General features: G+C 37.8%; 1 protein-coding gene across 1 annotated transcript in view; it reads left to right on the forward strand.

Moving 5' to 3' along the window:
* The window catches only part of Slc10a7 (solute carrier family 10 member 7), a 321845-nt gene that overhangs the window by 273376 nt on the left and 36372 nt on the right, over positions 1–12097 (forward strand). Inside the window, exons 11-12 of the mRNA XM_004645437.2 lie at positions 8420–8585; positions 9989–10040. Of these exons, the coding sequence (XP_004645494.1) occupies positions 8420–8585; positions 9989–10040 (218 nt within the window). The remainder of the gene's footprint in view (positions 1–8419; positions 8586–9988; positions 10041–12097) is intronic.

The raw sequence follows: 12097 nt of genomic DNA on the forward strand, positions 1-12097 counted from the left end.
TGTAAATAACCTTTTGTTCCTACTTCTCACTAAATACCTGGCTGAAAGCAGACAGAACTATTTGTACCAGAGCCTGAACATTGAGTTGTCTTGAAACTTCCTCTTCTAGATTAATTTGTCTGCTACACTTAGTCTAAATCTCTTACAAAGCCTTAGAACATGAGTAAACTGTGGACAAATTTTCTGCCAGAGGGTCACACAGAAGTCTCAAGTCCAACTGCTGGTGGAGTCCTTGTTCCCAACTGAAAGCACCTTAGGTTGGCCTTTTCTATCTGAACTTCTACCAGTATTCTGTTCTTTTGAGCGCCAGCTAGAATCTCCTGTCAAGCTTGGCTTACAGTATGCTGCAGCTTCTCTAGCTGCTATCTCCAAACCTTTCCACATTTCCCCCACAAGCAGTTTCCAAAGCTTCTAAAACACATAGTAAGATAACTGTCACAGCAACAGCTCACTCTTGGTACAAAAATCTGTCTGAGCCCTCATCACTGGACATAATAAGACCTGGTAACTACAACTTAAAGGAAGAGGTTTATTTGGCTCACATTTACAGAAGTTTCAGTCTTTGATTGATACGCACAAAAAAATGGCATGATGAAGGGGCCTAGCATGAAGGAAACTTCATATTATATTATGGTGTCTGGAAAGGAGAGTAAATGGAGGAGCCAGGGAGGGAGATATACCCTTCCAGATCACACCCCGGGCAGCCATGTCTTCTGTCCAAGCCCAGCTTCTAACAGCGCATTTAGCTAGGATTCATCATTGGATTAGTCCACTAAGGAGTACAGCTCCCCCATGACCCAATCATCTTCTAAACACATGAGACCTTGGGAGTGACACCTGAGCTGTGAACCAAAACAGATTGAGTGCATGGAACAGATTCAATATATCACACAAATAATCTAGTTTTGTGGCCTATTCTGAGTCACTGAAATGTGCTGCCAGTGAAATGTACTGTTTTGCTAAAGGAAATCTCTGGAGCAGCTGTCATAACTCACTGGCCAGGGTTCTACCTTCTCAAACACTTTGGTGTTTGAAAAGACGAGTGCTCCTCCTCGGCCTCTTCCCAGAGCTGTGTGAGCTACGGGAGGCAGCACCCAAGCAGTAATGCAAGGATGGGGCCCACCTGTGAATACAGCTGAAGCGTCACTTGCTCGCCTGCTGCTCACTTCCTGCTGTGCCACCCAGCTCCTAACAGGTCACAGACTGATACAGGTCTGCCACCCTGGGGTTGCAGGGCCCCTGCTTAAACCATCTCTATAGTACTTTTGTTTATTTTTTTTAATGTATTTTGTACAGGGTCTATATGGTCTCACTATGTAGATTGGACTCATAGTGATCCTCCTGTTTTCAGCTCCCAGCTCCTATGACCGTCCCCTCACAGCATCCGGGTGTACAATTGTATAGGTAACTTAGGGTGCGATCATGCTGCATTCCAAAGACATATAGTCACCTTATACTTATCATAGGTTTGTATGTTTATTACTGATACTGTGCTTGTCCGTGGTTAATATTGTGTATGAAAGCAGGAATTCCTGTTTCCAATGTATGGTGAAGGGTTAGCACTAGCAGGAGACCTGTTTGACCTTGATGATAATCTCGCCACCTCCATGCCTTTTTTTTTTTTTAATTTTTAAAGGACTACAAAATAACAGTAATAGAAAGCATTAGAAACAATATAAAATTTCATTAAAGTAATAAGAATTCAACAGTGGGTGCTATATTGCATATTATCTCCAAATTAGTTCTTTAAGTTACCAGATATAAACCTGCAAAATCGGTTAAAAAAAAAAGTTATAAGAAATTAAAAATAAGAATAAAAACAAAAAATTTTAAGCATTAACTGTTCTTTCAAAAGACCAGCAGAAATCAGCAGTACAATTATCCACACTCTCCTGCATATAGACATTAGTGTATCTTTTTCTTTCTTTTGTCCTTCATCCCAGTTTTTGCTTCCTATTGAACAGATTCTTTCCCTTTTACAGTCTCTATTGTACCTTTCAGATTTTACTTATTTTTCCAGGTTCTCTCACCTTCTGAGCCCATGTACTCTTTGTTATGCTTAAACCTCCCCAGGAGACCCAGTTGATTGTCCTTCCTGTCTATCTACCACCATCCTTCCTCCTCTTACCCCACTGTCTCCAGAGTTTGTCATCATGATCACGCCTTTGTAAATATCTTCAACTCCTTCACCCTTTTTTCCTTTTATTATTTTGCTCAGAAAGGCCCAACCCTAGTTAAACTCCACACTGCTCTCCATAAATGCAGCCGAGCTGTTGGCTTCTATGGTTTCTCACTGTGATGCCGCTGGCAGAGCTCAGCTCCCTCACATCACTGTGTATTACAGCACAAAGGCTTGGTCACACTGCTGCCTGAGCTGTGTGCTTCTAGGAGAGCAGTAGTGTTCACTTTACGCCAACTTTCAAGTGTCATGTATCACCTCCCAGAACGCCTACCGTTCTTTAGGTTTCTTTTTCTCCCCTTCAAAAAGATCTCCCCACAGTCCCATTTTTGAGTCACCTTTCCTCCCCAGCACTCTCCCACCTCCCTATTCCTCTTGGGTCTCACTGCATTAATCTCACAAGCATCAGGGCCACATTCCCTCCTCAGAGCCTCTGCACTGCCTCCCTGTGCATGCAACACCTTGCCCTTTGGCCTGCAGAGAAAGACTGTCCTCCTCACCCTCCTTCATGGCCACCCCACTGCTATGCCATCACTCTTACCAAGTTTAAATTTCTACCTAGTATGTTTCAGTACCCAAGTCTTACTTGTAATTTTCCTTTATATTTATCCAACTAGAATGTCAGCTCCATGAGAACAGAAACTCTCTACCTACTTTATGTCTATGCTATTCTAAATGGTGTAATGTGACCTTTGATGACCTTGTTGGACATATTCATAGGTCTTATAGGTTCTAATCCAGAGAAAGCACATGCCAACTGAGGTAGGCTAGCTTCTCAGGTGTAATCTGGCTGCCAAATTACAAAAATAAATATTTCCATAGATTATATATATTTTTCAAAATGAGATTTTTTTTGTCATTAACTTGTTGAATAAACAATAGCAACTGGAAGGAAAAGAGAAATACTAGGGGTATGAGCTGAACAAATTCCCTAACCTTTTAATAATAATACAAATTTATCATTCAACTCTTGATTTATGTTTCTGAGAGTGATTTTTATTTTTGAATGTTTTTTCCATACATACTTTATTTTGGTTGAGGTCATCATATACTGGCTTCAATGTGACAGTGGGCCTCGTCTGGTCTTTACCACTACTTGCTGCATGTGCAGCTCTAGGCCTTTCTTTCTTCCCTTTTTTTTTTTTTTTTTTTTTAAGTAGTACATGTTTGTAATTCATGCAGTTTATAATCATCTTGACTGGTTACATGTACATATTACAGCTTGTTTTACTTTCTTGGCTTTGGACAAGGAGTGTTATATCTGTCCTGTACCCCAAGGTCTCTGTGACTCTGAAATAAGTGTAGTCTTTCCAAAGATGGTTAAGATTGCTTCTTCTGAAACTCTAGAAAGAAATAAAATTTCTGTGGCAATATTTCCCATACTCTTCAAACAAACATTTTAATACATCTAAGTGCTCATAACAGATACTTACTTCATGCATTATATTTAAGAGCTTTGTGGGGTGTGTTGAGACAAAGTCTCACTATGCAGTTCAGACTGACCTTCAGCTCACTATGAGGCCAAGGCTGGCCTCAAACTCACAGCAATCCTCCTGCCTCAGCCTCTTGAGTGCAGGAGGTGTTGCCTCCACACCCAGCTATTTAGTAGAATTTTATAAATAAACATTAATCTAATAGAATTCGCACTGCCTTTCATTACTTTTTGTCACTTTGGGTATAGTTTTCAAAGCAGAACACTGCCTTTTCCCATATAAATTAATAATTTAAACACATGTTTATACATTATCATTCATGCATTTCGAGTCTTCCATTGGTGACTAGTTTCACAGTTTGAGATTGACCTTTCATATTAAATAAGATCCAGCTAAAGCTAAAGGTAGTGTTATTAATGCTAGTAAAATTTTGTACATATAAAATTATATTAGGAGCTATTTTCATTGCCTTATGTGAGTTATACTGATAGAAAAGTAGCTGTTACATTATACAGTTGGATATACTGATAAGCATTGCATCCCCTAACGGGAACTTGGATATAACACTAGAGATCATTTACCGTGTACAAGCTCTCTTTCTAAAGCATTTAAGAATTATTTAATCACTTAAATCTTCCTATAACCATTGTATCCATTTACAGATGACACAAACATAGGTTAGTAAATTTACCCAACACTGCAGAGTAAGGCAAGAAGCTTTGACTCAAGGTCTAGCATCCTGGCTCCAGAGTTTATACCTTGACCTCTCTGTTGTACTCCTTCTGGAGATAGAGATCTACTTCTCCTCCACCCGACTAGTTTTTTTTGTTTTGTTTTGTTTTGTTTTTACTATTTTATGCAAGCTTGGGGACTCTTTGTACCTCTGTTTTCAAATATAAACTTTGCAGAATAATATTTGTAATTCTTTCCAATGTGAATAAAATAAATAAATAGGAAAAACTTTCAAAAAGCGAAGTAGATAAGGCATGCTTGTTGAAACCATGTATTTACACTTTCTACAAAATTTATTTTGAATTTAATAAATGTTTAATTATTTTTAAAGAAAAATATTGTGCACATTGAACGATACATTGATTTCACATGTTTCAGCCAGATATTAATGAAGAGACAAAATACTTTATGAAAATACATAGGTTTGAGCAATCAAAGATAAAAATTAAAGAGTTTCTGAAGCCATCTTGAATAAAAATTAGTTTAAAATTCAGGTTTAACATGAAAAATTATATATCATATATCCTCACTCAAAAACTCATTTATAAGTATAAAGATAGAGTAGAAATAAAATGCAGGGAAATATCTTGACAAGAAAATTAAGGAAGGTAAAATGATGGATATTCTATTTCACAGTCACCTTGGTATACAGACATTCCTCATGGAAGGCCTGTCATTTTTACAGATTCCCAACTCAGAGGTTACATGGTAATTGATATGTAACTTAGCTTATTAGGATTACAGAGAGTCAATTTTAAGTTTTTCTTTAACTTTTCCTGGTACTTTATTTAAAATTTTAAAAAATTCTGAAAGTGAGACAATAGAAACTTCTTACTAAAATCTTATGGAAGTGTTTTTTTTTTTTTTTCTTCACAAGGAAAAAACAAAGAAATTAATGAGGATTTGTTATTTAATTTTTAATGCTCAAATTTCGTTTAATACCTAAAAGAATTAGTATAGATTCTGAAGACACAGCTGGCTACCTCACTAGAGTAGCGTTTCTTCCTAAGTTGGATTGTCTTTTTTCTCAAGGGAGAATTTTAAGACATCTATATATTAGGTTATATTAATCTATGTCTAACAGAATCTTGTTTCCTATAAGGCTATTAAATCTTTCTATAAGGCAAAAGCTTTGGAAAATTTTAAAAAGATACTAATTTAAAAATTTTAAAAAGATACTCTAACAAATAGAGTATCATGTTGAAAATTAAGTTACTGAACTGAAAGAAGCTGAGGTTCCTGGAGTTTATAGCCAAAGCACATCTTTGAAGCATGTCAACACTGCTTCACCCAGCTTTGTTTATGAAACATTTTCACACTTTTCTAGCTACACAGTGCAGAAGCAGCTGCTTTGTGAATTTAATTTTAGAGGAAGATGGGAAAATTCTATGGAGCCTGGCAAGATATAAAATGATTTCCTTAGGAAACAGGCAAATGCCACAATAAGGCTAAAAATGGTGAAAGACAATTTTTCTTCTAAGGTTATTGTTTCTCTTGTAGTTCCATCTAGTTCCCAACTTTTCTGTTGTTTTCTTTCTCAAGATTAAGTATCCAGTACTAACTCAGAGATATGTTTAAAAGAACGGCATTTTGGCTAGGAGGGTCCTGAACTCAGGAGCCCTTGTTTCATGCCTTATTGCGTGAGTCCTACTGTACCATGAGTCTCCAAGTGCTCCGGAATGAAGAGGTTATTAGGTTAAGTAAATCAAGTTAAGGCCCGTGTTCATTGAGGCTTGGACATTTTTTTATTTTAGCACCAGGGAGTCATGGTGGTGGGAGAAGAAGACACTCTTATTTTGAGAATTGAAGTCATGCATTTATGTAGCCTGTTGTTGCAAAAGAACTTATGTGTTCAAATGATTTGTATATGAAATGAGATTATAAGACCACATAGATTTCACTAGTGCCATATTTATTTAATTTCCTACAAGTTAGGCTCTATTACATTTAGGACACTTTCTGCTGCCAAACACAATAGGCTATGAAATGACCCTATAAATGAAGTCCTCCATCCTCTTTTGTCACCACCCATGGTGGTATATTTGAACATGTGACCATCTGGACAACTTGTGATACTTCAAATATGGCTATCCAAAATGTACATCCTAATATTTTACTGCATTTTTAATCTTAAAGAAATGAACACTAAATAAATTACTGTGGTGCAGGATCACCTCTATCCATTATGATATTTTATGAATCTAGCTATAATTTTAATTGTATGATTCACATTTTTAAAAAATTAACTAGTATTGGGCCAGCCAGATAGCTCAATAGATTAAAGCGCCTGCTTAGGCAGATGCAGGGACCAGGGACCCGGTCCGATCCCCGGTATGCCATGCCGGCCCTGCCCCCAGGGTGCACTGAGAAGGTGAATGAGACTGGGTGTGGTGGTGTGCACCTGTAATCCCAGTGCTTGGGAGGCTGAAAATGGGCAGATCACTATGAGTCCAATCTACGTAGTGAGACCCTGTAGTCCCTATAATAAATATATTTTTTAAAAAATTAACTACTATTTATCTGTATGTAACATTCTCCTCTATCCCCACCCTACCCAATCTTGAGTGTTTTATTCTTGTGCCTTGTACCAAGTGATCACCTTTCTGCCAAGACCTCCCTTATTTATTCTGTTATTTCTCTTAGTGAGTCCTCGAGAACAGTTGACATGGATCCAACAGCCATTTTTTCAGAGTTTCTGTTAAGAGTACAGAAACTCTCCTCCTTTTATCCTCCGGGTGTACATTCTAAGAGGTCCTAGTAGACGCCTGAAAATATGGATAGCCCAAAAAAACCTATATATGTTCTTCCCATATATAGATACCCACCATAAAGCTTAATTTACACTTTGATGATAATAAAATAACAATGATAATAAATAACAGTAATAATAAAATAACTGACAATATACTGTAAGCAAATATATTTTACATTTATAAGTTGTTTCTTTCTAGAATTTTCCACATAACATTTTGAGACCCCAGTTGCTCATGGGTACATATAAGTGTAGAAAATGAAACCATGGATTTGGGGAAATAAATGTAGTTGCTCGTAAGTATCTGTGAAAACGTGCCCCATTGTAAATTAAGCCTTTTTGGTGACAGAGTTGATGATGACAGAACCCCATCAGCCTTATCAGAAGTTCCCTGACCTCATTATTGCTAATGGATCCATGGTAACTCAGCCTGTTGTGAAATCTCACGTTCAATTATGCAGGATAATGAGTGACTCAAAACTTAATGTGTCTCAACTATCATCCTTATGATAGAGCTTAAAGAGAATGGCTCACTTTTATGTCCAAACACAAGTTATCACCAATATTGACTCTTCTGATTTTTAATATCTGATTTGATTTTTAAAGAAGAGAAGATTGCTCTGTAACTTTATATTTCACTGATCCTTTTATGGGAAAGTTAGGACAGGTTTATTCATTTTTAAGTGTTAATTTTGGAATTCTAAAAGCATGCAAATGGCATTTGTCTTTGGATTCAGAAAAACTCTAGATATTCAGAGTTTGAATTATTTAAACTCCCACAACACATGCACTTTTGCTTTTCAAGCATGAGTTATAATTTAATTAAAAACTTCTGGTGCATTGCTAGCATTTTAAATATTAATATGTTCCATGGATCACTTTTGATTATCTACTGTCTTGAAATTCTTGAAGATGTCAGATTTTTAAGATTCCCAAAGTTGTACTTGGAATTGTCTGTCGAGGCAAAGGGGACTGTGATAATTACACACATCCATTAGGATCAGCAGAGGAGATAAACTTTGGGGAGGCTTAATGGGCATGTCTCAGTGACAGCTAGCAAAGAGCATTTGGCATGATTAAGGATGGATTTGAGTGTGGTTGAAAATATACTCTCATTATGGACACCCAGTGGAAGTTGCACTACAAATGTTAAATTCCCCAGAAGAAGAGTGGCACAGCAGGGAAGCTTTGAAATCCACTGTGGCCGTCATCCAAATTATTCTCTTTCCTTTATGTCTTTCTGCTGTCAGAATCACTTTGTGATGCCCCATTCAACTCCCTGCATCTCTGAAAAGAGGCAACCTGTTGCTCTCTGTGTTACAGATTGTCCGAAGATACATCAAGGATTGGCTTGAAAGGAAGAAACCTCCTTTTGGTGCTATCAGCAGCAGCGTGCTCCTCATGATCATCTACACCACATTCTGTGACACGTTCTCCAACCCACACTTCGACCTCGATAAGTTCAGCCTCGTCCTCATACTCTTCATAAGTAAGTGGGGCGGGGCTACCTTGCCGACCCCTCAGTCTCCTCAGTAGCAACGTGAAGTTATTTGAGCGCTTCAAACACGTTTTCTAATATTAATTTCATTAGAAACCAATATTTAGTTTATCTTAATATATATTTACTCAGTGACTTGATCTTGAGTATTTGTTCTGTAGAAAGACATCACTTAGGTATGATCTTAATCTACTTGGGATTTTTTTTTTTTTCATGTCCTCTGCACTGTTTCCTGATTCCCAATAGCTGATGTCAGATGAAAGAAACCTTAGTATCTACCAAATGCAGAATTCCGATATAGCACTCTGTCACCAATTTAGTTTAAGTTTAGACTAGTCTGAATCTTTACTGTGATATAAAGGCAGGATTTTATAATATATGATACCATTATTTTGTATGTATAATAATTAAGTTAGAATACAAATATTTATATCATATTTTCTATTAAAATATACCTAAAACAGTATCATCTCATTTTAAGGAACAATACACTATAAAATGCCAGCAACTGCTAAGGCTCAAAAAACCAAAGGCAGCTTTTATTAATATTGTAACAAAAGATAGATTTTGTTATTAAGAATAAAAATGAGGGGGGCCTGGGATATAGCTCAGCAGCTTAAGTGCCTGCCTGGCAAGCGCAGGGTCCCGAGTTCACAAAAATAAAACAAAGCAAAGCAAAAAAAAAAAAAGAATGAAGATGAGTTATTCCAAAGTAGTATATAGGGCCACATCTGTGCCATATACATGATACATGCTCATAATTTAAATGATCTCTTTCTAAATTAAAAAATTAAATTACCAAATCTTAAGTCAAAAGGGTTTGTAGATTCTCAGTAGTTATCACAGATGGTGTCTGGGGATATCACTATTAAGAATAAGTTTAGCTTCAGCCACAGCAACCATCAAAGAACAGTCACAATGGCCCTCCACTATCCCATGGCTATGGGCCTCAACAAGGGCCACAAGGTGACTAAGAATGTGAGCAAACCGAGACACAGCCGCTATCACGGACACCTCACCAAACACACCAAGTTCGTGTGGGACGTGATCTGGGAGGTGTGCGGCTTTGCCTCCTACAAGTGGCACGCGTGGAGCTGCTCAAGGTCCCCAAGGACAAACACGCCCTCAGGTTCATCAAGGAAAGGGTGGGGACGCACATCCTCGCCAAGAGGAAGCATGAACTGAACAACATGCTGGCCGCCATGAGGAAGGCAGCTGCCAAGAAGGACTGAGCCCCTCTGGAATAAAGCTTCACAGAAAGCTAAAAAAGAAAAAAAGAATAAATTTAGTTCTACTGACTTAAATGATTCTATCAATTTAACATTGTACATTTGTTCAGTTTATTTATTTACTTTTTGACCTCCCTCAATCTTTTTTTTTCTCTCTCTCTTCAGTAGTTTCTATTCAACTGAGTTTTATGCTCTTAACCTTCATCTTTTCAACAAGGTAAGTGATTTGGTATCCTTTGTTAATCTCCTAAATGAGGAATTATGCTCCTTGTTTGGCTAATCTGATGCTCTACTGTCCTATTTTTTTCCGCCTGTCCCTAATTCTTCTTTCTCACTCTTTGCCACCCCTCTGTAGTCATCCAGATAATCTATCCTTGTCCCTTGTCTCATCTGTCCACATCATGTGCTTAGACAGCCTCTTCCATTCTTCTAGCTTGAGCTCGCTGCTTTATACTGTTCATGAGATTCAGGACTCATGAGTGGTTTTCCTTACCATTTAGCTAATTTCCTCTGACTGCCTATACAAGAGCTTAGCTCAAGATACTCAAAATAGAAATAATCTTTTCTACCAAAACTTCCTCTACTTCTTTTGTTTCTTTACTTAATTTTAATGGAACAGCCGTCCTCAGAGTTACTTCGACTGAAATCCTTCACATCATTTTTTAAAATGCCTTGATACCAATTTTGTAATATTTGTTCTGCTCCCTAGCATGTCTTTAATTCAGGTTATTGATACCTCCTTTGTCTAGTCTGTTGCAATGTATACCTTCCTGGTAACTCCATGTTTAGGCCCAACCTTCCCTCTCCATTTCATACTACTACAATGACTCCAAGTTCTGATAATTATTCTCTTATTTGGATATCCTCACTGGCTGGCCACTGCCTGCAATGAAGTTAATTTCTTAAGTACAAGGCTCTCCAGGCTAAATGCAATCTCGGGAATCAGCACTAGCATTCATGCTGGGTAAGCATTGTATTAAGGAAAAATCACTGCTGTTCCTCTAAAGAACACCTTTCCTTCTCTTTTTTTTTAAATATTAATTTTATTGAGAAGTAGCAATGAGACAGTTTCAAAACAGGTTAGTAGGGCAGTTACAATAATTAACACATTGCATATTGTTGTCTTTGTAGTAGTTATTCGTAGTACAAGATGCAGACATGATATCTTGCCTAAACACTATTAGTTCCAAACTTTCTTCTCATTGAACTAAGACAAAGTAGCTGTATATCTATGCTAACTAGCATAAGAAATCTTCTCTTGCTTAGGCTGCCCATGGCCAAACAGGTCTTCATGTCTTAGCTTCACTTTCCTGTTCATAAAGGCCCACCCAATGCAACTTCTCCTGCTGGTATTATTTTTCTTTTTTTTTTTTTTTTTTTTTTTTTGAAACAGGGCCTCACTATGTAGTTTAGGCTGGCCTTCAACTCAGTGCAGTCCTTCTGCCTCTTCCTCCCAAATGCTGGGGTTACAGGCATGTGCTACCATGCCTGGCCCCAACAGATATTATTTAAGCCTTTGTTATGATTTAATGGGGCAACAGTAAAGGAAGATTACAAGTAGCACTAGTCACTGGTCAGGTGGGCTTGAGCCAGACTGAAAAACCAGGGAGTTCCCAGGAGGAAAGAGGTTAGGCTATTAAGGGGGCCTTTTAAAATCATCTCAGGGCCTGGGAGGATGGGTTCTGTCCTCATGTTAGCCCTCATAGCACTTGGAATCACACTAGGCTGGTTGTAAACAGTCAATAAAAATGTACTGATGAATGTCATTTGAAGCATTTTCCCAAGCTTGGGGTTCTGATTTATGAGGTACAAATAAAACCTGGAGACACATTGAGTCACAGAGAAAATATAACTCAGTGCGTGTGTCTGAAAGATCTATTTTAAAGTTCCTTTGGTGAATGGCTTGTTATGTCACGATGAAAAGACCTTTGCCTGTCAGTGAGTGCTGACTGCTCCTTTTGGTGGAAGTAAAAAATCAGGCCTGTTCATTATATCAGAAAAGTAGAATGCAGAGAGCATCCTATAAAATTACCTGAAAAACTCCTTGCAAAGATGCAGTATTGATCAGAAACCTCTCAGGTTGCTAAAGGAAGACAATGGGAAAAGCATGTCACAACTAGTTGACTAAATGAACAATTTCCAGCATGCAGTACACTGATCTTTCCTACTTACCTTGGTTGGGAGATCCTCCTTTACCACCTATTTGCCTTCCCTGAAATTCTGTCATGCTTTGAACTTCCTTGACCCATTGTCAGTCAACATTCTTTTTGTTAA

The sequence above is a fragment of the Octodon degus genome, unplaced genomic scaffold (assembly GCF_000260255.1).
Source record: "Octodon degus isolate 3935 unplaced genomic scaffold, OctDeg1.0 scaffold00227, whole genome shotgun sequence".
NCBI classification, from domain to species: Eukaryota; Metazoa; Chordata; class Mammalia; order Rodentia; family Octodontidae; genus Octodon; species Octodon degus.